General features: G+C 45.5%; 1 protein-coding gene across 1 annotated transcript in view; it reads right to left on the bottom strand.

Annotated features, from left to right (window-relative positions):
* LOC124135727 (kelch-like protein 20) overlaps window positions 1-20,715 on the bottom strand; it is a 105,713-nt gene extending 84,998 nt beyond the window's left edge. The window contains exons 1-2 of the mRNA XM_046501229.2: window positions 20,322-20,715; window positions 12,539-13,098 (exon numbers count right to left, since the gene is read on the bottom strand). Of these exons, the coding sequence (XP_046357185.2) occupies window positions 12,539-13,098; window positions 20,322-20,652 (891 nt within the window). The 5' untranslated portion in view covers window positions 20,653-20,715. The remainder of the gene's footprint in view (window positions 1-12,538; window positions 13,099-20,321) is intronic.
* Window positions 20,716-22,865: the final 2,150 nt, after the last annotated feature.

Below are 22,865 nucleotides of genomic sequence, written 5' to 3'. Positions count from 1 at the left end.
TGTGTCCAGTTCTGTGTGTATGCGTCTCTGTGTGTATGTGTCTAGGGCTGTGTGTACGTGTCTGTGTTTGTGTGTAGGTTTGTGTGTAGGTTTGCGTGTATGTGTCTAGGTTTGTGTATGTGTGTGTTTGTGTATGTGTGTCTATGTGCCTGTGCGTGTCTAGCTTTGTGTGTATCTGTGTGTATGTGTCCAGGTCTGTGTGTATGCTTCTTTGTGTGTATGTGTCTAGGTCTGTGTGTATGTGTCTGTGTGGGTATGTGTCTGTGTGGGTATGTGTGGGTATTGTCTAGGTCTGTGTGTGCATGTGTCTGTGTGTGTATGTGTCTCTATGTCTCTAAATGTATGTGTGTATGTGTCTAGGTTTGTGTATATCTGTGTGTCTGTGTGTCTCTCATTCTCGGAGAAGGGAGAGACATGTGACGGAGAAGAGAGAGACATGTGGCCTGTACAGGCGGAGAAGGGAGAGACATGTATGTGACCTGTACAGATGGAGAAGAGAGAGACATGTATGTGACCTGTACAGACGGGGAAGGGAGAGACAAGTGGCCTGTACAGACGGAGAAGCGAGAGACATGTGACCTGTACAGACGGAGAAGCGAGAGACATGTGGCCTGTACAGACGGAGAAGCGAGAGACATGTATGTGACCTGTACAGACGGAGAAAGGAGAGATTGTGGCCTGTACAGACGGAGAAGGGAGAGACATGTATGTGACCTGTACAGACGGAGAAGGGAGAGACATGTATGTGACCTGTACAGACGGAGAAGGGAGAGACATGTATGTGACCTATACAGACGGAGAAGGGAGAGACATGTGACCTGTACAGATGGAGAAGGGAGAGAGATGTGGCCTGTACAGACGGAGAAGGGAGAGACATGTGACCTGTTCAGGCGGAGAAGGGAGAGACATGTGACCTGTACAGACGGAGAAGAGAGAGACATGAATGTGACCTGTACAGACGGAGAAGAGAGAGACATGTGGCCTGTACAGACGGGGAAGGGAGAGACATGCGGCCTGTACAGACGGGGAAGGGAGAGACATGTATGTGACCTGTACAGACGGAGAAGGGAGAGACATGTGACCTGTACAGACGGAGAAGAGAGAGACATGTGGCCTGTACAGACGGAGAAGGGAGAGACATATATGTGACCAGTACAGACGGATAAGGGAGTGAGATGTGACCTGTACAGACGGGGAAGGGAGAGACATGTGACCAGTACAGACGGAGAAGGGAGAGACATGTGGCCTGTACAGACGGAGAAGAGAGAGACATGTGGCCTGTACAGACGGAGAAGGGAGAGACATATATGTGACCAGTACAGACGGAGAAGGGAGTGAGATGTGACCTGTACAGACGGGGAAGGGAGAGACATGTGACCAGTACAGACGGGGAAGGGAGAGACATGTATGTGACCTGTACAGACAGAGAAGGGAGAGACATGTGACCTGTACAGACGGAGAAGAGAGAGACATGTGGCCTGTACAGACGGAGAAGGGAGAGACATATATGTGACCAGTACAGACGGAGAAGGGAGAGACATATATGTGACCAGTACAGACGGAGAAGGGAGTGAGATGTGACCTCTACAGACGGGGAAGGGAGAGACATGTGACCAGTACAGACGGAGAAGGGAGAGACATGTGACCTGTACAGACGGGGAAGAGAGAGACATGTGGCCTGTACAGACGGGGAAGGGAGAGACATGTGGCCTGTACAGACGGGGAAGGGAGAGACATGTGGCCTGTACAGACGGAGAAGGGAGAGACATGTGACCTGTACAGACGGAGAAGAGAGAGACATGTGGCCTGTACAGACGGGGAAGGGAGAGACATGTGGCCTGTACAGACGGGGAAGGGAGAGACATGTGGCCTGTACAGACGGGGAAGGGAGAGACATATATGTGACCAGTACAGACGGAGAAGGGAGTGAGATGTGACCTTACAAAACATGGCGTACAGAATATAGATAGAACATATGGAATGGTAATGGAAGATGTGACAAGATAAGCTAAGCTGCATTGTATCTCGTGACCTGGAACTTACTCATTTTAAATTTATTCCTTTTTCAGATTCTTGCCATTTTAAAGTATTTAAAATGTAATGGACATACTGTGAAAACATTTTTATTGTTTATGTTGCCATTTCAGTTATGCCAGTGATGCATAAAGAGGTAAACATGTGCTTTTGCAGAGAGTAAAAAAATACATACATTGTGATCGTAATCACGGTAACAGAAGCCAGATATTTAACAGTTATTGTGCTAGCCAGTGGATCTAGTTAATAGGCAAGAACTCTTAACAACATCAACAGTGAGAACAGTTTCAAGATGACACTATCATTGCTTAATCATAATCCAGATTGTTACATGTATAGACAAGGAGCGGTTATAAGTTCAGCTGTTTCCTATTGCAAACTTTATATCTTGCACAACACCAACATTGCTGACATCATATTCTTATTTAGTTTGAGAACATCCACAGGATATGCAGTGTTATTTGTGAAGGAAACTTTAATCCAACAGACAAAAAGTAAATCCCGTAGGCTGATCCACGTAATCACTTGACACACAAAAAAAGTTACATTCCAAGCTCCAGCTAATGTCACCTATTAACAACAAAAATATTTTATATTTATAAAATACAAAAAGTAACCCTCATATTAATTTCACACAAACAAACAGACGCAATATACGCAAAAACAATGTGACAAAACGAATATATTTAACTGGTGCTTGTAAAAAAGTACCAGTCTGACCAGTTGGTAGTTATTAATGATTGAAAATTCTAAAAATCACTCTTACTATTCAATCACTGAGCTAGGAGAAACGACAGGTCTTCAGCAACCCATGCTTGTCGTAACAGGCGAGTAATGGGATCGTATCGCAATTTTGTTTGTTTGTTTGTTTGTTTGCTGTTTAACGCTGCACTCAGCAATATTCCAGCTATATGACGGCGGTCTGTAAATAATCGAGTCTGGACCAGACTATCCAGTGATTGATATCATGAGCATTGATCCACGTAATTGGGATACGATGACATGCATCAACCAAGTCAGTGAGCCTGACTACCCGATCCCGTTAGTCGCCTCTCACGACAAACATGGTCGTCTTTTACGGCAAGCATGGGTTGCTGAAGACCTATTCTACCCCGGATCTGTATCTCAATTGCGTGGATCGATGCTCAAACGAAAGCCACTGAACTACCAGGCTACCCACAGTCACTGTGACATTGTCCTCATATGATAGGCAGAACAATTTGGCGATATGGTTGCATTCTAACATCAGCATATTAACTCGGGTTGACGCTCATGTTCGCGATTCCTGGTGCTTGAGCTGTCACTGTCAAGACCGTAAACCAAAGTGTAAAAAAGGGATGCGAACACTGATATGTTACGAATATGATCGGGACTAGCCAAGGAAAGGTAGAATAATACGCTGGGGTCAGAGACGTCTGTGGATCTCGTCAGCTGTCAAAAAACACCCCAAGACAGGGACGTCTGTCGATCTCTTCAGCTCTGTCAGAAAACACCCCAAGACAGAGATGTCAGTGGAACTCTTCAGCTCTATCAGAAAACAACCCAAGACAGAGATGTCAGTGGAACTCTTCAGCTGTCAGAAAACACCCCAAGACAGAGACGTCAGTGGATCTCGTAAGCTCTGTCAGAAAACAACCCAAGACAGAGATGTCAGTGGATCTCTTCAGCTCTGTCAGAAAACACCCCAAGACAGAGACGTCAGTGGAACTCTTCAGCTCTGTCAGAAAACACCCCAAGACAGAGACGTCAGTGGAACTCTTCAGCCCTGTCAGAAAACACCTCAAGACAAAGATGTCAGTGGAGCTCTTCAGCTCTGTAAGAAAAGACCCCAAGACAGAGACGTCAGTGGATCTCGTAAGCTCTGTCAGAAAACAACCCAAGACAGATATGTCAGTGGAACTCTTCAGCTCTGTCAGAAAACACCCCAAGACAGAGATGTCAGTGGAACTCTTCAGCTCTGTCAGAAAACACCCTAAGACAGAGATGTCAGTGGAACTCTTCAGCTCTGTCAGAAAACAACCCAAGACAGAGACGTCAGTGGAACTCTTCAGCTCTGTCAGAAAACACCCTAAGACAGAGACGTCAGTGGAGCTCTTCAGCTCTGTCAGAAAACACCCCAAGACAGAGATGTCAGTGGAACTCTTCAGCTCTGTCAGAAAACACCCCAAGACAGAGACGTCAGTGGAACTCTTCAGCTCTGTCAGAAAACACCCCAAGACAGAGACGTCAGTGGATCTCGTCAGCTCTGTCAGAAAACACCCCAAGACAGAGACGTCAGTGGAACTCTTCAGGTCTGTCAGAAAACACCCCAAGACAGAGATGTCAGTGGATCTCGTCAGCTCTGTCAGAAAACACCCCAAGACAGAGACGTCAGTGGAACTCTTCAGCTCTGTCAGAAAACAACCCAAGACAGAGACGTCAGTGGAACCTCAGCCCTGTCAGAAAACACCCTAAGACAGAGACGTCAGTGGAACTCTTCAGCCCTGTCAGAAAACACCTCAAGACAAAGATGTCAGTGGAGCTCTTCAGCTCTGTCAGAAAACACCCCAAGACAGAGACGTCAGTGGAACTCTTCAGCTCTGTCAGAAAACACCCCAAGACAGAGATGTCAGTGGAACTCTTCAGCTCTGTCAGAAAACAACCCAAGACAGAGATGTCAGTGGAGCTCTTCAGCTCTGTCAGAAAACAACCCAAGACAGAGACGTCAGTGGAGCTCTTCAGCTCTGTCAGAAAACAACCCAAGACAGAGATGTCAGTGGAACTCTTCAGCTGTCAGAAAACACCCCAAGACAGAGACGTCAGTGGATCTAGTAAGCTCTGTCAGAAAACAACCCAAGACAGATATGTCAGTGGAACTCTTCAGCTCTGTCAGAAAACAACCCAAGACAGAGATGTCAGTGGAACTCTTCAGCTCTGTCAGAAAACAACCCAAGACAGAGATGTCAGTGGAACTCTTCAGCTCTGTCAGAAAACACCCCAAGACAGAGACGTCAGTGGAACTCTTCAGCTCTGTCAGAAAACACCTCAAGACAGAGATGTCAGTGGATCTCGTCAGCTCTGTCAGAAAACACCCCAAGACAGAGACGTCAGTGGAACTCTTCAGCTCTGTCAGAAAACACCTCAAGACAGAGATGTCAGTGGAACTCTTCAGCTCTGTCAGAAAACACCCCAAGACAGAGACGTCAGTGGAACTCTTCAGCTCTGTCAGAAAACACCCCAAGACAGAGATGTCAGTGGAACTCTTCAGCTCTGTCAGAAAACAACCCAAGACAGAGACGTCAGTGGAACTCTTCAGCTCTGTCAGAAAACAACCCAAGACAGAGACGTCAGTGGAACCTCAGCCCTGTCAGAAAACACCTCAAGACAGAGACGTCAGTGGAACTCTTCAGCCCTGTCAGAAAACACCTCAAGACAAAGATGTCAGTGGAGCTCTTCAGCTCTGTCAGAAAACACCCCAAGACAGAGACGTCAGTGGAACTCTTCAGCTCTGTCAGAAAACACCCCAAGACAGAGATGTCAGTGGAACTCTTCAGCTCTGTCAGAAAACACCCCAAGACAGAGACGTCAGTGGAGCTCTTCGATCAGCTCTGTCAGAAAACACCCCAAGACAGAGATGTCAGTGGAGCTCTTCAGCTCTGTCAGAAAACACCCCAAGACAGAGATGTCAGTGGAACTCTTCAGCTCTGTCAGAAAACACCCCAAGACAGAGATGTCAGTGGAACTCTTCAGCTCTGTCAGAAAACAACCCAAGACAGAGATGTCAGTGGAACTCTTCAGCTCTGTCAGAAAACAACCCAAGACAGATATGTCAGTGGAGCTCTTCAGCTCTGTCAGAAAACACCCCAAGACAGAGATGTCAGTGGAACTCTTCAGCTCTGTCAGAAAACAACCCAAGACAGAGATGTCAGTGGAACTCTTCAGCTCTGTCAGAAAACACCCCAAGACAGAGACGTCAGTGGAACTCTTCAGCTCTGTCAGAAAACAACCCAAGACAGAGACGTCAGTGGAGCTCTTCAGCTCTGTCAGAAAACACCCCAAGACAGAGACGTCAGTGGAACTCTTCAGCTCTGTCAGAAAACAACCCAAGACAGAGACGTCAGTGGAACCTCAGCCCTGTCAGAAAACACCCCAAGACAGAGACGTCAGTGGAACTCTTCAGCCCTGTCAGAAAACACCTCAAGACAAAGATGTCAGTGGAGCTCTTCAGCTCTGTCAGAAAACACCCCAAGACAGAGACGTCAGTGGAACTCTTCAGCTCTGTCAGAAAACACCCCAAGACAGAGATGTCAGTGGAACTCTTCAGCTCTGTCAGAAAACAACCCAAGACAGAGATGTCAGTGGAACTCTTCAGCTCTATCAGAAAACAACCCAAGACAGAGATGTCAGTGGAACTCTTCAGCTGTCAGAAAACACCCCAAGACAGAGACGTCAGTGGATCTCGTAAGCTCTGTCAGAAAACACCCCAAGACAGATATGTCAGTGGAACTCTTCAGCTCTGTCAGAAAACACCCCAAGACAGAGATGTCAGTGGATCTCGTCAGCTCTGTCAGAAAACACCCTAAGACAGAGACGTCAGTGGAACTCTTCAGCTCTGTCAGAAAACAACCCAAGACAGAGATGTCAGTGGAACTCTTCAGCTCTGTCAGAAAACAACCCAAGACAGAGACGTCAGTGGAACCTCAGCCCTGTCAGAAAACACCCAAAGACAGAGACGTCAGTGGAACTCTTCAGCCCTGTCAGAAAACACCTCAAGACAAAGATGTCAGTGGAGCTCTTCAGCTCTGTCAGAAAACACCCCAAGACAGAGACGTCAGTGGATCTCGTAAGCTCTGTCAGAAAACAACCCAAGACAGATATGTCAGTGGAGCTCTTCAGCTCTGTCAGAAAACAACCCAAGACAGATATGTCAGTGGAACTCTTCAGCTCTGTCAGAAAACACCCCAAGACAGAGACGTCAGTGGAACTCTTCAGCTCTGTCAGAAAACACCTCAAGACAGAGATGTCAGTGGAACTCTTCAGCTCTGTCAGAAAACACCCCAAGACAGAGACGTCAGTGGAACTCTTCAGCTCTGTCAGAAAAAACCCCAAGACAGAGACGTCAGTGGAACTCTTCAGCTCTGTCAGAAAACACCCCAAGACAGAGATGTCAGTGGAGCTCTTCAGCTCTATCAGAAAACACCCCAAGACAGAGATGTCAGTGGAACTCTTCAGCTCTATCAGAAAACACCTCAAGACAGAGACGTCAGTGGAACTCTTCAGCTCTATCAGAAAACACCCCAAGACAGAGATGTCAGTGGAACTCTTCAGCTCTATCAGAAAACACCTCAAGACAGAGACGTCAGTGGAACTCTTCAGCTCTGTCAGAAAACACCCCAAGACAGATATGTCAGTGGAGCTCTTCAGCTCTGTCAGAAAAAACCCCAAGACAGAGATGTCAGTGGAACTCTTCAGCTCTGTCAGAAAACACCCCAAGACAGAGACGTCAGTGGAACTCTTCAGCTCTGTCAGAAAACACCCCAAGACAGAGACGTCAGTGGAACTCTTCAGCTCTATCAGAAAACAACCCAAGACAGAGATGTCAGTGGAACTCTTCAGCTGTCAGAAAACACCCCAAGACAGAGACGTCAGTGGATCTCGTAAGCTCTGTCAGAAAACAACCCAAGACAGATATGTCAGTGGAACTCTTCAGCTCTGTCAGAAAACAACCCAAGACAGAGATGTCAGTGGAACTCTTCAGCTCTGTCAGAAAACACCCCAAGACAGAGATGTCAGTGGATCTCGTCAGCTCTGTCAGAAAACACCCTAAGACAGAGACGTCAGTGGATCTCTTCAGCTCTGTCAGAAAACACCCCAAGACAGATATGTCAGTGGAACTCTTCAGCTCTGTCAGAAAACAACCCAAGACAGAGATGTCAGTGGAACCTCAGCCCTGTCAGAAAACACCCCAAGACAGAGACGTCAGTGGAACTCGTAAGCTCTGTCAGAAAACACCCCAAGACAGATATGTCAGTGGAACTCTTCAGCTCTGTCAGAAAACACCCCAAGACAGAGATGTCAGTGGATCTCGTCAGCTCTGTCAGAAAACACCCAAAGACAGAGACGTCAGTGGAACTCTTCAGCTCTGTCAGAAAACAACCCAAGACAGAGATGTCAGTGGAACTCTTCAGCTCTGTCAGAAAACAACCCAAGACAGAGACGTCAGTGGAACCTCAGCCCTGTCAGAAAACACCCAAAGACAGAGACGTCAGTGGAACTCTTCAGCCCTGTCAGAAAACACCTCAAGACAAAGATGTCAGTGGAGCTCTTCAGCTCTGTCAGAAAACACCTCAAGACAAAGATGTCAGTGGAGCTCTTCAGCTCTGTCAGAAAACACCCCAAGACAGAGACGTCAGTGGATCTCGTAAGCTCTGTCAGAAAACAACCCAAGACAGATATGTCAGTGGAGCTCTTCAGCTCTGTCAGAAAACAACCCAAGACAGATATGTCAGTGGAACTCTTCAGCTCTGTCAGAAAACACCCCAAGACAGAGACGTCAGTGGAACTCTTCAGCTCTGTCAGAAAACACCTCAAGACAGAGATGTCAGTGGAACTCTTCAGCTCTGTCAGAAAACACCCCAAGACAGAGACGTCAGTGGAACTCTTCAGCTCTGTCAGAAAACACCCCAAGACAGATATGTCAGTGGAGCTCTTCAGCTCTGTCAGAAAAAAACCCAAGACAGAGATGTCAGTGGAACTCTTCAGCTCTGTCAGAAAACACCCCAAGACAGAGACGTCAGTGGAACTCTTCAGCTCTGTCAGAAAACACCCCAAGACAGAGACGTCAGTGGAACTCTTCAGCTCTATCAGAAAACAACCCAAGACAGAGATGTCAGTGGAACTCTTCAGCTGTCAGAAAACACCCCAAGACAGAGACGTCAGTGGATCTCGTAAGCTCTGTCAGAAAACAACCCAAGACAGATATGTCAGTGGAACTCTTCAGCTCTGTCAGAAAACAACCCAAGACAGAGATGTCAGTGGAACTCTTCAGCTCTGTCAGAAAACACCCCAAGACAGAGATGTCAGTGGATCTCGTCAGCTCTGTCAGAAAACACCCTAAGACAGAGACGTCAGTGGAACTCTTCAGCTCTGACAGAAAACACCCCAAGACAGAGACGTCAGTGGAACTCTTCAGCTCTGTCAGAAAACAACCCAAGACAGAGACGTCAGTGGAACCTCAGCCCTGTCAGAAAACACCCCAAGACAGAGACGTCAGTGGAACTCTTCAGCCCTGTCAGAAAACACCTCAAGACAAAGATGTCAGTGGAGCTCTTCAGCTCTGTCAGAAAACACCCCAAGACAGAGACGTCAGTGGATCTCGTAAGCTCTGTCAGAAAACAACCCAAGACAGATATGTCAGTGGAGCTCTTCAGCTCTGTCAGAAAACAACCCAAGACAGAGATGTCAGTGGAACTCTTCAGCTCTGTCAGAAAACACCCCAAGACAGAGACGTCAGTGGAACTCTTCAGCCCTGTCAGAAAACAACCCAAGACAGAGATGTCAGTGGAACTCTTCAGCTCTGTCAGAAAACACCCCAAGACAGAGACGTCAGTGGATCTCGTCAGCTCTGTCAGAAAACAACCCAAGACAGAGACGTCAGTGGAGCTCTTCAGCTCTGTCAGAAAACAACCCAAGACAGAGACGTCAGTGGAGCTCTTCAGCTCTGTCAGAAAACAACCCAAGACAGAGACGTCAGTGGAGCTCTTCAGCTCTGTCAGAAAACAACCCAAGACAGAGACGTCAGTGGAGCTCTTCAGCTCTGTCAGAAAACAACCCAAGACAGAGACGTCAGTGGAACTCTTCAGCTCTGTCAGAAAACAACCCAAGACAGAGACGTCAGTGGATCTCGTAAGCTCTGTCAGAAAACACCCCAAGACAGATATGTCAGTGGAGCTCTTCAGCTCTGTCAGAAAACAACCCAAGACAGAGACGTCAGTGGAACTCTTCAGCTCTGTCAGAAAACACCCCAAGACAGAGATGTCAGTGGAACTCTTCAGCTCTATCAGAAAACAACCCAAGACAGATATGTCAGTGGAACTCTTCAGCCCTGTCAGAAAACACCCCAAGACAGAGACGTCAGTGGAGCTCTTCAGCTCTGTCAGAAAAAACGCACGTTGCAGGGAGAATCCAATGCTGCTGCCTCAGGTTCCCTTGTGTCACTATGCACACTTATTATAGACACTGAGTATAAACTCGCACAGAGACCTCGGCAGCAATCATGCAGCCAGGACATGTGAACAAGCTAGCGTGGTGCTCCTGAGACGGGCGTGGGCGGGCGGGCAACTACATCATTGTCACAGGGAGCACCTCACACGGACCCGACCTTCGCTCTGTGCGGGGGTGTCACCAAGGCAACCCTTGTTCCAACCCGAGACGTTTTGCTAGGTCATGTCGTGTATAAGCCCTGGCGACAAACCTTGCTTCGTGTAATTCCCATCGTGTGCAAACAATACCCTGTGCAGGATAAACTTAAACGGCATGTGAAGACATGTCAATTTCCATTGCATGTATTCACGTCACGCGAAACTCTTACATGCGTCTCGTGCATGCATCATGCATAATGTGCATCATACATGCATGTACCCTATGCATGCAGTCACACGGAGATGAAACACATTTATAAATAGGGGAAACCGCCTGTGCATGCACATTATGTTGAGTGCTCACAAACGTTATGGTTTGTGCGTACCTGTGTTTGTAAGGACAGTTAAGAAACGTTCCGGTTGGGAGCTCACTGATGTTACAAACACTTACTGAAACTGAACAGCTATGACCCTTCTACCCTGCCCTGACAAATGTAACTCCACCCTATCTTATCACCATGGCCTTCCGCGCCCAAGGGAATGTATCTATTTCACAGCAGCAATTAGAAGAACACTGTCATGACAGGTTGTGTGTTAAAAGTCAGGATGTTAAACAATATATTTGTCTTATTCCATAGTTATTATGTGACCGTATACATCCTTGCGATTATATAATTCCGGTGGACCATTCCATCCTCTCCTGTTACAGCAAGGACTACCTTTTAAAATTGATTATTTTAATGTTTGCTGCTTTAGATGTATAAAATGGGATATATTGGGTTTATTGGGATAAGTCCCTCAGTAATACAGTTCTCCTTGGTTATAATGTCAATGCCAATGTTTTTCAGACCAAACGTTCCAAGTCCCTGGTTATAACGTCATTTTTGTTTCATTTTGGGAACAATTAACTTTGCAATGTAGTTCATCTTTTGGAGATAACTCCCTTTAGTAAATCAACAAACTAATTGCATTAAGTAAAGTATAAGAACAGTTCATTTCACAAGTAATTGCTAAGGTGGCCATGTTCAAAATTCAGAATTCGATGAGCATTTTGAGAGACACTATTTCCGAGTTCATACACAAAATTTCAGTTTCGTAAATCAGTCGATTTGAGAGTAAAGGTGAAAAATTCAGTAAATCTAGAGGACAAGCTATATTTAGAAACCTACCTCTCTTTTAGCGCACTAATGTCATGATGGTGCCTACAAATGTCTATGTAATATCAAAGACGCCTGGTCTATGAGCCTGACAGTTGAATCCTCTTTCTGAACAGCGTATGATTGACATTTAAATCCAGATTTAGCTACATGACTTATTGCAAGAAAGAAAGAAAATGTTTGTTCAACCACGTAAAATATGATTTTTGAGTATTGAACATTTTTCTATATTTGTCGATCATTGTAGATATAATATTTAATTATGGCTACAATGTTTCTTAACTGCATTCGCTATTTGTATACATAATGAAGTTGTAGAAGATGAGTCCTACTCATACGTCACTGTCTGAACTATTCCCTGATTATAGCTTCTGGGTTTCGTCTTGTATAATGTAACTCGGGCACTCGGATCAGGTGGGTCCTGAGTAGGACCCGGGTACCCCCAGGACTACCCGGATCCATAGTTAGTCATGTGATACATTGTTCCATGACAAAAACTCACTATAGCTCAGTGGTTACACTACAAGTCGCTAATGTTCGCATTTCTTTCTGACGATACACACATTCCTTTTGACTTGTAAATGATAACGCTTCAGTCAACTTCCGTGTACGCATGGTCTGATCGTTTGATACATGTATGTAAGTAGTTTTAGTCAGGGCTGCGGTAAAACAATTCCCAATCAGACATTTTGTTCCCAACTCTTGAGACCTGCATTGGGTACCCGGGTATGGTCGGGTAATAGGGGGTCGGATATCCGGGTAGTGAATTTCGACTCGTCCCAGCCCTAGTGCAAACACATGTCTTGAATTACTTTAGTTATTAACATAGAGCTCATCGCATTAACATTGCCAGCTCATGCCTAATAGGATCGACCTGAATCAGATTAGCCTGTACAAGATTTCCTGTTTTATGAGGCTGATCCTACTCCAGTGTAGCTCCTGTGCACGGATTTCTATTGCTAGGACCGATCATATGCAAGACAGTAGTGTCTCTGAAAGGCGTCCTACCTGCAGCAGCGTCTGGCGTGCCGGCATACAATGGTAATGGAGGGCATCCTTCACAAGCTTCTGGCAATCTGGGATGTCCATCAAGAAGGTAACAGACTCGACTCTATCCACGATCTCAGATGGAGACAGAAGAGGGAGGCGGACTGTCTTCAGTAGGTCGAAGGCGAATTCCAGCCGGCGCTGCCGATCCACCTCGATCCATTCCAACACACAATGGAATACGTACACCTCGCTTCTGGTGACGAGATCATCACGGGTCAACAGACATATCAGTTGTTCTACTGGCATTGACTTAAATTCTGCTTTCCTGGAAACTGTTTCAAAGTTGCTGGCTGCCATAGCTGACGCCATTTCAACCAGACGATCAAGGACGTGGGTGACCGCTAAGTCCAGGAGTGACAGACAGTTGTCCACATTGAGATGGTCGCTGAGGTATTCCTCACACGCTTCGTGGATGCCGAGAAACCCCAGAACTGATGCTGCTGCCAGTATGTCACGGACGGTCACGTCAGACAGCTGCAGTCGGCCTGTATACAGACACTCCAAAATAGCCTGCAGCCCTGCAACACGGAGATGGATGGGTTAAGCATTCGGCCTGCATACAGACTCTCCAGAATAGCCTGCAGCCCTGCAACACAGAGATGGATGGGTTTAGCATTCGGCCTGCATACAGACACTCCAGAATAGCCTGCAGCCCTGCAACACAGAGATGGATGGGTTTAGCATTCGGCCTGTATACAGACACTCCAGAATAGCCTGCAGCCCTGCAACACAGAGATGGATGGGTTTAGTATTCGGCCTGCATACAGACACTCCAGAATAGCCTGCAGCCCTGCAACACAGAGATGGATGGGTTTAGCATTCGGTCTGTATATAGACACTCCAGAATAGCCTGCAGCCCTGCAGCCCTGCAACACAGAGATGGGTGAGTTTAGCATTCGGACTGCATACAGACACTCCAGAATAGCCTGCAGCCCGCAGCCCTGCAGCACAGAGATGGATGGGTTTAGTATTCGGCCTGCATACAGACACTCCAGAATAGCCTGCAGCCCTGTAACACAGAGATGGATGGGTTTAGCATTCGGCCTGTATACAGACACTCCAGAATAGCCTGCAGCCCTGCAACACAGAGATGGATGGGTTTAGCATTCGGCCTGCATACAGACTCTCCAGAATAGCCTGCAGCCCTGCAACACAGAGATGGATGGGTTTAGCATTCGGCCTGTATACAGACACTCCAGAATAGCCTGCAGCCCTGCAACACAGAGATGGATGGATTTAGTATTCGGCCTGCATACAGACACTCCAGAATAGCCTGCAGCCCTGCAACACAGAGATGGATGGGTTTAGCATTCGGTCTGTATATAGACACTCCAGAATAGCCTGCAGCCCTGCAGCCCTGCAGCCCTGCAACACAGAGATGGGTGAGTTTAGCATTCGGACTGCATACAGACACTCCAGAATAGCCTGCAGCCCGCAGCCCTGCAGCACAGAGATGGATGGGTTTAGTATTCGGCCTGCATACAGACACCCCAGAATAGCCTGCAGCCCTGTAACACAGAGATGGATGGGTTTAGCATTCGGCCTGTATACAGACACTCCAGAATAGCCTGCAGCCCTGCAACACAGAGATGGATGGGTTTAGTATTCGGCCTGCATACAGACACTCCAGAATAGCCTGCAGCCCTGCAACACAGAGATGGATGGGTTTAGCATTCGGTCTGTATATAGACACTCCAGAATAGCCTGCAGCCCTGCAGCCCTGCAGCCCTGCAACACAGAGATGGGTGAGTTTAGCATTCGGCCTGCATACAGACACTCCAGAATAGCCTGCAGCCCTGTAACACAGAGATGGATGGGTTTAGCATTCGGCCTGTATACAGACACTCCAGAATAGCCTGCAGCCCTGCAACACAGAGATGGATGGGTTTAGCATTCGGTCTGCATACAGACACTCCAGAATAGCCTGCAGCCCTGCAACACAGAGATGGGTGACTTAGCATTCGGCCTACATACAGACTCTCCAGAATAGCCTGCAGCCCTGCAACACAGAGATGGATCGGTTTAGTATTCGGCCAGTATACAGACACTCCAGAATAGCCTGCAGCCCTGCAACATAGAGATGGATGGGTTTAGCATTCGGCCTGCATACAGACACTCCAGAATAGCCTGCAGCCCTGCAACACAGAGATGGATGGGTTTAGCATTCGGCCTGCATACAGACACTCCAGAATAGCCTGCAGCCCTGCAACACAGAGTAGATGGGTTTAGCATTCGGCCTGCATACAGACACTCCAGAATAGCCTGCAGCCCTGCAACACAGAGATGGATGGGTTTAGCATTCGGCCTGCATACAGACACTCCAGAATAGCCTGCAGCCCTGCAACTAGGAGATGGATCGGTTTAGTATTCGGCCTGCATACAGACACTCCAGAATAGCCTGCAGCGCTGCAACACAGAGATGGATGGGTTTAGCATTCGGCCTGCATACAGACTCTCCAGAATAGCCTGCAGCCCTGCAACACAGAGATGGATGGGTTTAGCATTCGGCCTGCATACAGACACTCCAGAATAGCCTGCAGCCCTGCAACACAGAGATGGATGGGTTTAGCATTCGGTCTGCATACAGACACTCCAGAATAGCCTGCAGCCCTGCAACACAGAGATGGATGACTTAGCATTCGGCCTACATACAGACTCTCCAGAATAGCCTGCAGCCCTGCAACACAGAGATGGATCGGTTTAGTATTCGGCCAGTATACAGACACTCCAGAATAGCCTGCAGCCCTGCAACATAGAGATGGATGGGTTTAGCATTCGGCCTGCATACAGACACTCCAGAATAGCCTGCAGCCCTGCAACACAGAGATGGATGGGTTTAGCATTCGGCCTGCATACAGACACTCCAGAATAGCCTGCAGCCCTGCAACACAGAGTAGATGGGTTTAGCATTCGGCCTGCATACAGACACTCCAGAATAGCCTGCAGCTCTGCAACACAGAGATGGATGGGTTTAGCATTCGGCCTGCATACAGACACTCCAGAATAGCCTGCAGCCCTGCAACTAGGAGATGGATCGGTTTAGTATTCGGCCTGCATACAGACACTCCAGAATAGCCTGCAGCCCTGCAACACAGAGATGGATGGGTTTAGCATTCGGCCTGCATACAGACACTCCAGAATAGCCTGCAGCCCTGCAACACAGAGATGGATTGGTTTAGCATTCGGCCAGTATACAGACACTCCAGAATAGCCTGCAGCCCTGCAACACGGAGATGGATCGGTTTAGCATTCGGCCTGCATACAGACACTTCAGAATAGCCTGCAGCCCTGCAACACAGAGATGGATGGGTTTAGCATTCGGCCTGCATACAGACACTCCAGAATAGCCTGCAGCCCTGCAACACGGAGATGGATGACTTAGCATTCGGCCTACATACAGACTCTCCAGAATAGCCTGCAGCCCTGCAACACAGAGATGGATCGGTTTAGTATTCGGCCAGTATACAGACACTCCAGAATAGCCTGCAGCCCTGCAACATAGAGATGGATGGGTTTAGCATTCGGCCTGCATACAGACACTCCAGAATAGCCTGCAGCCCTGTAACACAGAGATGGATGGGTTTAGCATTCGGTCTGTATACAGACACTCCAGAATAGCCTGCAGCCCTGTAATACGGAGATGGATCGGTTTAGTATTCGGCCAGTATACAGACACTCCAGAATAGCCTGCAGCCCTGTAATACGGAGATGGGTGGGTTTAGAAGTCGACCGATATTCGCGCGCTCTAGAACACAGGAGATGCAACACTGTGATGTATGGTTAATTGACGGCCAGTGCTGCACAATCAGTTTTGCGCAATATTTCAGTCATATCTGTCAACACCCCATCGTTACGCAGGACATACACATCGGTTCGTTATGACCAAGTTACCCACTCGATCTCAAAAGAAGTAACCCTTATAGTATTTAGGGGATGGGTGAGTAAATGTTGTTTTACGCCGCACTAAGCAGATTATTCCAGCTATACCATGTGCCCCCGTAAATCAATTTTCAAGATAGTATCACAAGCATTTAAAAACTATAAACGCAACCACAATGTGCTTTGAGGTCTTTGGTTCATTCCATAGAATATACAATGTGGAAATATTGTCAGCAGATCCTTAAAGTACTTTTGGGGTCGGCAGGAAGCTCTGCTCGTGTTACAAAGAGTAGCTTGTATGTGGTGCATAATGTCATCTCTATATTTTGCAATCCCACGAAATCCTTTCATTGTATTGTGTGTTTATCTTCTCACTGAGAGTAAGTGTGAAGATGGCCCAAGGTAATAACAACTGGTATTTTGGCATTTGGAGACACTGAAGACCTGGCAGTGGCTGAACTCATAAAGTGGCACATCGATATCATGCATGCCATCAATACAAGGTTTCTGCAAAGATTGAAAACGAAATCCTTACACATATCCCCAGGGTGCATCTTCCCGAGGCAAGAGAGTTGACTGACTTAAAAATTCCACAGTTTCCACCCTTGCCGAACTAGGCTTGAATTCCTGGGCTCGATCGTAGCGCAGCCGTTCGTTATTACAAGTTATGTCCCTTCTGAACCTCTCCTATGGACCAATCAGATTCCACCTGTCGTATCACTTGCATTTGTTTCAAACGAAATGGCGGCGCCCAGTCAAGACGATCTGAACGATAATAAAGATCTATATTATGATAAAACGGGTTTTACATCCTGAAGTGCATCAAATCACGCGAGCACCTTGATTAAAAACATGAAATGATTTGAAAAATATCTGTTGACGAGTTGACGGTGCACATGCTTTGCAAAACCTGCAATCGACCGAAATCTGCACGACAGTTTACGAACCGGTTTTCGATTTCGTTGCGCGATTTTGATTGGACTATGAATAGACTCGTAAGTACAGCCAAAATGTAACTCCATAACGCAAGCCTAGTTCGGCAAGGGTGGAAACTGGACTTTTATAGTCAGTTAACTCTCTTGCCTCGGGAAGATGCCAAGGTGTGGCGCATGTATGATTGAAGATGATACCACATTCATCCTTAGATGACATCTGACAGACCAGTTGTGCAGTCGTCCCTATATGATGCTTATTTGAGTTAACCCATCTGGCAACTAACGTGTCTGACTCGTGGGAGGATTCCAAATAATCGACTCTTGGCCAGGACACCAGTGTATTTCGTGAAATGCATGATCAACGATTACGCAATCGGGGCACGATGACCAACTATCAGCCGGGTCCCGCTTTGTCCTCCTAAGTCAACTCATGGAATAACCATCGGATTTTGCGGACCAACTCTGCAGCGGAATGCACACATATTAAGTCATACATGACATTGTCTGCTTCAGTAAATCCACGGGAGAGAAATGAGTTGGGCAACTTGTGGAGTCACTCGCTCACTCGTGGTCTGATACCACTGCGGAGATGAAATACACAAATCATACATTCGTATGTGCGAGTTACGACCTGCACGCATACAGTCAACTGTATTCCGAGCTATTCCGAGCTATTCCGAAAACAGCCGATTAACTTTTTGTAATTCACGGAAATAGACAAATGGTGATCGTGTTTGTCTGCATCGGTTGTATACATGGGCATTCTTTAAAGGTCAGCATATTCAATAAGTTCCAGAAAGATGAGAGTTGTCACGAATGGCCTTTACCCGCCGAGGTAAGATAAATGAATTTGAAAGATAACCCTTTGATATCTTGTTCGCGTGCAGTGTTAACGGAGTGTTATTTGGCCCTCATAGACAGAGCGTTCGTCTTTCATCCGACGGAATCAGTCATATTGTTTAACCATTCAATGTTTAGGTAGATAGCAATGCCATTACCCAATGTATTTCAAAGAGCTGAATTTGTTTTTGTTACAATGGATATTAAAGTGGAAAAATGAGTTTCCGACATTTTCAATTTGGGCGGCATGCAATATTGAATAATCATTTAATCTTTTTTTAGGTCGAAAACACGTTTTAACAATTCCAAGAGCAAAAATAAGACTATCTCAAAGAGGCTATAGTAAATAAGTGAAAGTGGTAGCAGAAATAAATCCTAAAATATTCTTTCATCCTAAAACTATTCAGACATTACGATAGTTGTTGGCCACACCAGAGATTATAAATATACGAACAGGTACCTGGGAATATATAGCATAACGCTCATCCAATCTGAATTGCCCTTGAGAATAACGTATGTTGACAAGTTCAGTCGTGCCATGAAACTTAAAAAGTACACGTGAAATTTGTAACTCGCGATTCCAGTAATGATGATTAACTTTAAACGACGTCAGTAAATATGATAGCTGTATCCAGTTTCATATAACTGCCGATTCCCATGGTACGTAATAACAAGGTGCTCATATATATCAGCACAATTTAATTGTTAATGTGATCGAATCGTCCTGTTGCTCATAGCAATAACGAAAACTGCGTATAATTTTCTTCATGTATCAGATAGGCTTAGCACTACAACGCCCCATGGTTCGATCCTCGCGTCAAGTCTAAACCTTGAAACCAGCGCTTCAAGTACAATCGTCACTCCCACGCTTTCACATAAATACGATCGCTTTGTGCAAACGGGCCCTGGGCAGTAAAACTGACAATAACCAATAACAATATTTTTTCTATCACATGAAAGCATTGTTACCCGCGCATAAAGCTACATGATAATTAAATAAGATATTGTCCAGACTATGTTGGCTCGCTAATGTTTTATATACGCGAACGTGCTTTATCCCCAAACATATATCCATATATATATACACCTATTATAAGTTATCTATCCTTGTGCTTGCTTGTTTGTTTTTTAACGCCGCACTCAGCAATATTCCAGCTGTATGACGGCGGTCTGGACCAGACAATCCAGTGATTGATATCACGAGCATCAATCCACGAAGTTGGGATACGATGACCACCCGATCCCGTTAGTCGCCTATTACGACAAGCATAGTCGCCTTTGGTGGCAAGCATGGGTTGCTGAAGATATATTCTAACCCGGATCTTCACAGGTCATCTATCCTTGTGAAATAAATATAAAAACTGTGTAAAATAAAATACCATGTCGGATACACCACTCAGACATAGTATACTGACACTGAACTAGTCAGTACTTGTTTTATCCCCTTATTACCGAACGCCAGGCAGAGTAACAACAAGTTCCATCTTTAACGACTTTTGGTATGACGCGACAGGGGATCGAAACACACCATGCAGATGCACCAGCCACTCCACCATCGCCAAAAGGTAGATACTACCTTATGTGACCTAACAGATAGCATATGTTCGTGGTCCGGCGGCTCCGATCGTTGACCATGGGTGCGTTGCAACGCGCCCCATGTTCTCAATCAGCTTTAATGTTCACATACCGTGGTGACAAATGTAACATTGTTGCTTGTATGCATTCGGTGTCAGGGCCTCACATGCAGTTTGTTGACCACGCGTCTACATGTCGCATACAACAACACGTCCCCTGATTCCCCACATACTCACCTATTCCACACAGCTTGATGGTAAAACGTGGAATGAACGAATGAATATTGCTTTGCGCCGCATCAGCAATTTTCCAGCTATTCGAGGCGATCAAACGTGTTCTTGCCAAGCTGATCTACCGTAAATCTGCGAATAGAGAAACGAAGAAAACAAAACACAATGTCCAGTGGCACAAAAGAAACATAGTATATCCCTTGTTACAATATATAACGCTCCGTTTGTTGTTAGTATTTGCTAAGAGGACCGCTACATTCATGGCCTCGTTTCCACACTCACCCGTGGCCTTGACATCATTGACCTCTATTTTGGTTGCTTCCGCATCGCGACCCCGGGTGAACTTGTCGTAGAAGAAGTCGGAGCAAGAAGCCAAGACCAGTTTATGTGCCAGGTAGGTTTTATTTTCGACAACCACTGAGACGTCTGTCATCTGCTTATGTTTCCACAGGGTCTCCAAGCCTGACAAGATGCACTCTCCAATATGGGGGACGGTCTTACGATTCGTTTTGTCGTCAGGACCTACCGTTGAACGGCGACGGTGGAGGATGGCTCGATAGCTGTCTTTGGAAGCCACCGAATTAGCCACTACCCGACTAGGGCGTTTGTTCATGCCTGCCCTAATATCGCAAACAAACTTTCAGCATAAATCCTCGCCATCATTACAGTTCTGCATGACGTCATAGACTAGTGACGTCATTCGTGTTGATTACACCTCGTTTAAAACGTCATAGACTAGTGACGTCATAGAGGGGGGGAAAAACTACTTGACGCTGGGCTCCGTCTCTTCATAGTTGACGACGCGCACAGAGAACCGAAAAACTTATATCATACATCATCCATTTATTTATTTAACTGATAAATTGATTTTTCTTCATTTATACATTTATCTATATGTTTATTTATAAATGTGAAACAGTATTTTAAATTAATAATTACGTAAATATAAAATATATTATATTTCTAGTATTCGACCTACATCCAGGGTATATATAATGCAAACCTACAACTACGACATTGATCTAGCAACGATAACTAACTGGCAAGCACTGACTACTATAAACTCTACTCACATGGCATACGGAATAAAAGCCGATGGAAACTATATAGACATATCAATATGAAGGAAAGACTATGAAGGTATGAAAATCGATAAAAGTATCCGCATAGACATCGCGATTTTAAAGACCAAAGATCCATCATCGAAATAGATATACAAACATGATACGCGAATTCATGTCAGATCGAGCGTGCTTACAACAAAACTGTCAAAAGAAACTACGTCCATTTCATTAAAGCAGGGTTGATTTCAATGCGAATGTTATTTATGCCACTGTTGTCAATATAACTGAAATGCATTCCTCAGGTGAGAGATATCAGTCAATAATTTGTCACATGTAACCGGGTACCGGTAATTAATCATAGATGTCTGCCTTGCGACATTTAACCTTTGCAGGCATGTGAAACCTTGCTCGTTTGATTCCGCTAATCCGGCAATCTAAGCTCGCTAATAGCCATGTCGTGTTCGTGTTGATTACACTTCGTTTAAAACGGAACTCAATTTCTTGACTTAAAAGAGATTGAGACATGATATTATTTCACGAATGTCGTAACAACAAACGCTGCCTAAACATTCATCATTATCGACATAGTCGGCGGAATCACGACGACGCTGCGTCAGAGCAGCACATTTCTCCTTTGGGCGTGCGATTGACAGGCAAAGGGTGGTTCACCGCTACCATAAAAACTGACCTTTCCTATCAATTTTGTTAACATAAACATGTCCATAATTTTCTCATAAAGTTCCTTAGATCATAAAGTTCAGGTCTTTCAGGGGAGACACATAATGCGTTTTACTATATAGTCCTGAAAAGGTTAAAGCGTGCGCGGGCGTCATATTCAATATTATTTAGATGACAAAATATGAATAAGGTCAATTAATTGCCCGGTTCAAAACAACAAATTCCGATTGAGTTCATAAAATCATAAGCTAATACGTGGAAATAGATATACATATTATTCCGACAAGTAAAATATCCAATTCGGTTTTTCTTTATTTGTTTCCAAAGAATACGGAGGATAGTTTTGATAATGGAAGCCAAAACTCGTTTCTTTTGACATATGTACCTGCGCAATCATATGTTGAAAATGACAAGGAATATTATGGATAACACCTTCTGTATTGTTGCACCTGCACGGCGTTTCAGGACTAATGCGGTACGCTTCATCGGGTGAATGGCAAGGTACAACAAGAGATACTTGCATACATACAATATTATTAGACAACGTGTGTGAAGCCAGCTGTGAGTTTAAAAGTTGGTATACAGTTTCAAAAAAGCGGATGGGGACTTTAAAGTTGTTACAGAAGAGTGGATTAGAATATCCGAGCTTGTTACTTATATCATGTTCTACCTTGTCATCGATCGATGCTCATGATGTCAATCACTGGATTGTCTGGTCCAGACTCGAGTATTTACAGACTGCCGTCATATAGCTGGGACATTGCTGAGTTCGGCGTTAAACAACAAACAAACAAACAAACAAACAAACAAACATTCGCGCGATGAACGTGCAACATTAGCCCTGAATCGTTGTACCATTAAGAAGTTGTTATCCCAAATGCTCCTTTCATACGTATATCCAACTTCTAAATGGCTATAAAGACTTTCAAATGTTGGATGATAATGCTAACATATTCAAGATATTTGAATGGAGTTTTTTGTTTCCTTTTAATAAACGTTACAATAGTTTAGGTTTACACTAACATTCTTCCAGACAGTGTATGGGCATTGTTGATAAGTAAGTAGCTTATAACAGGTACGTTCC

This window comes from Haliotis rufescens, unplaced genomic scaffold, assembly GCF_023055435.1.
Source record: "Haliotis rufescens isolate VD_foot unplaced genomic scaffold, xgHalRufe1.0.p SCAF_1, whole genome shotgun sequence".
NCBI lineage: Eukaryota > Metazoa > Mollusca > Gastropoda > Lepetellida > Haliotidae > Haliotis > Haliotis rufescens.
The sequence above is the reverse complement of the archived record's forward strand: the minus strand, read 5'-3'. Positions and strand labels throughout refer to the sequence as shown.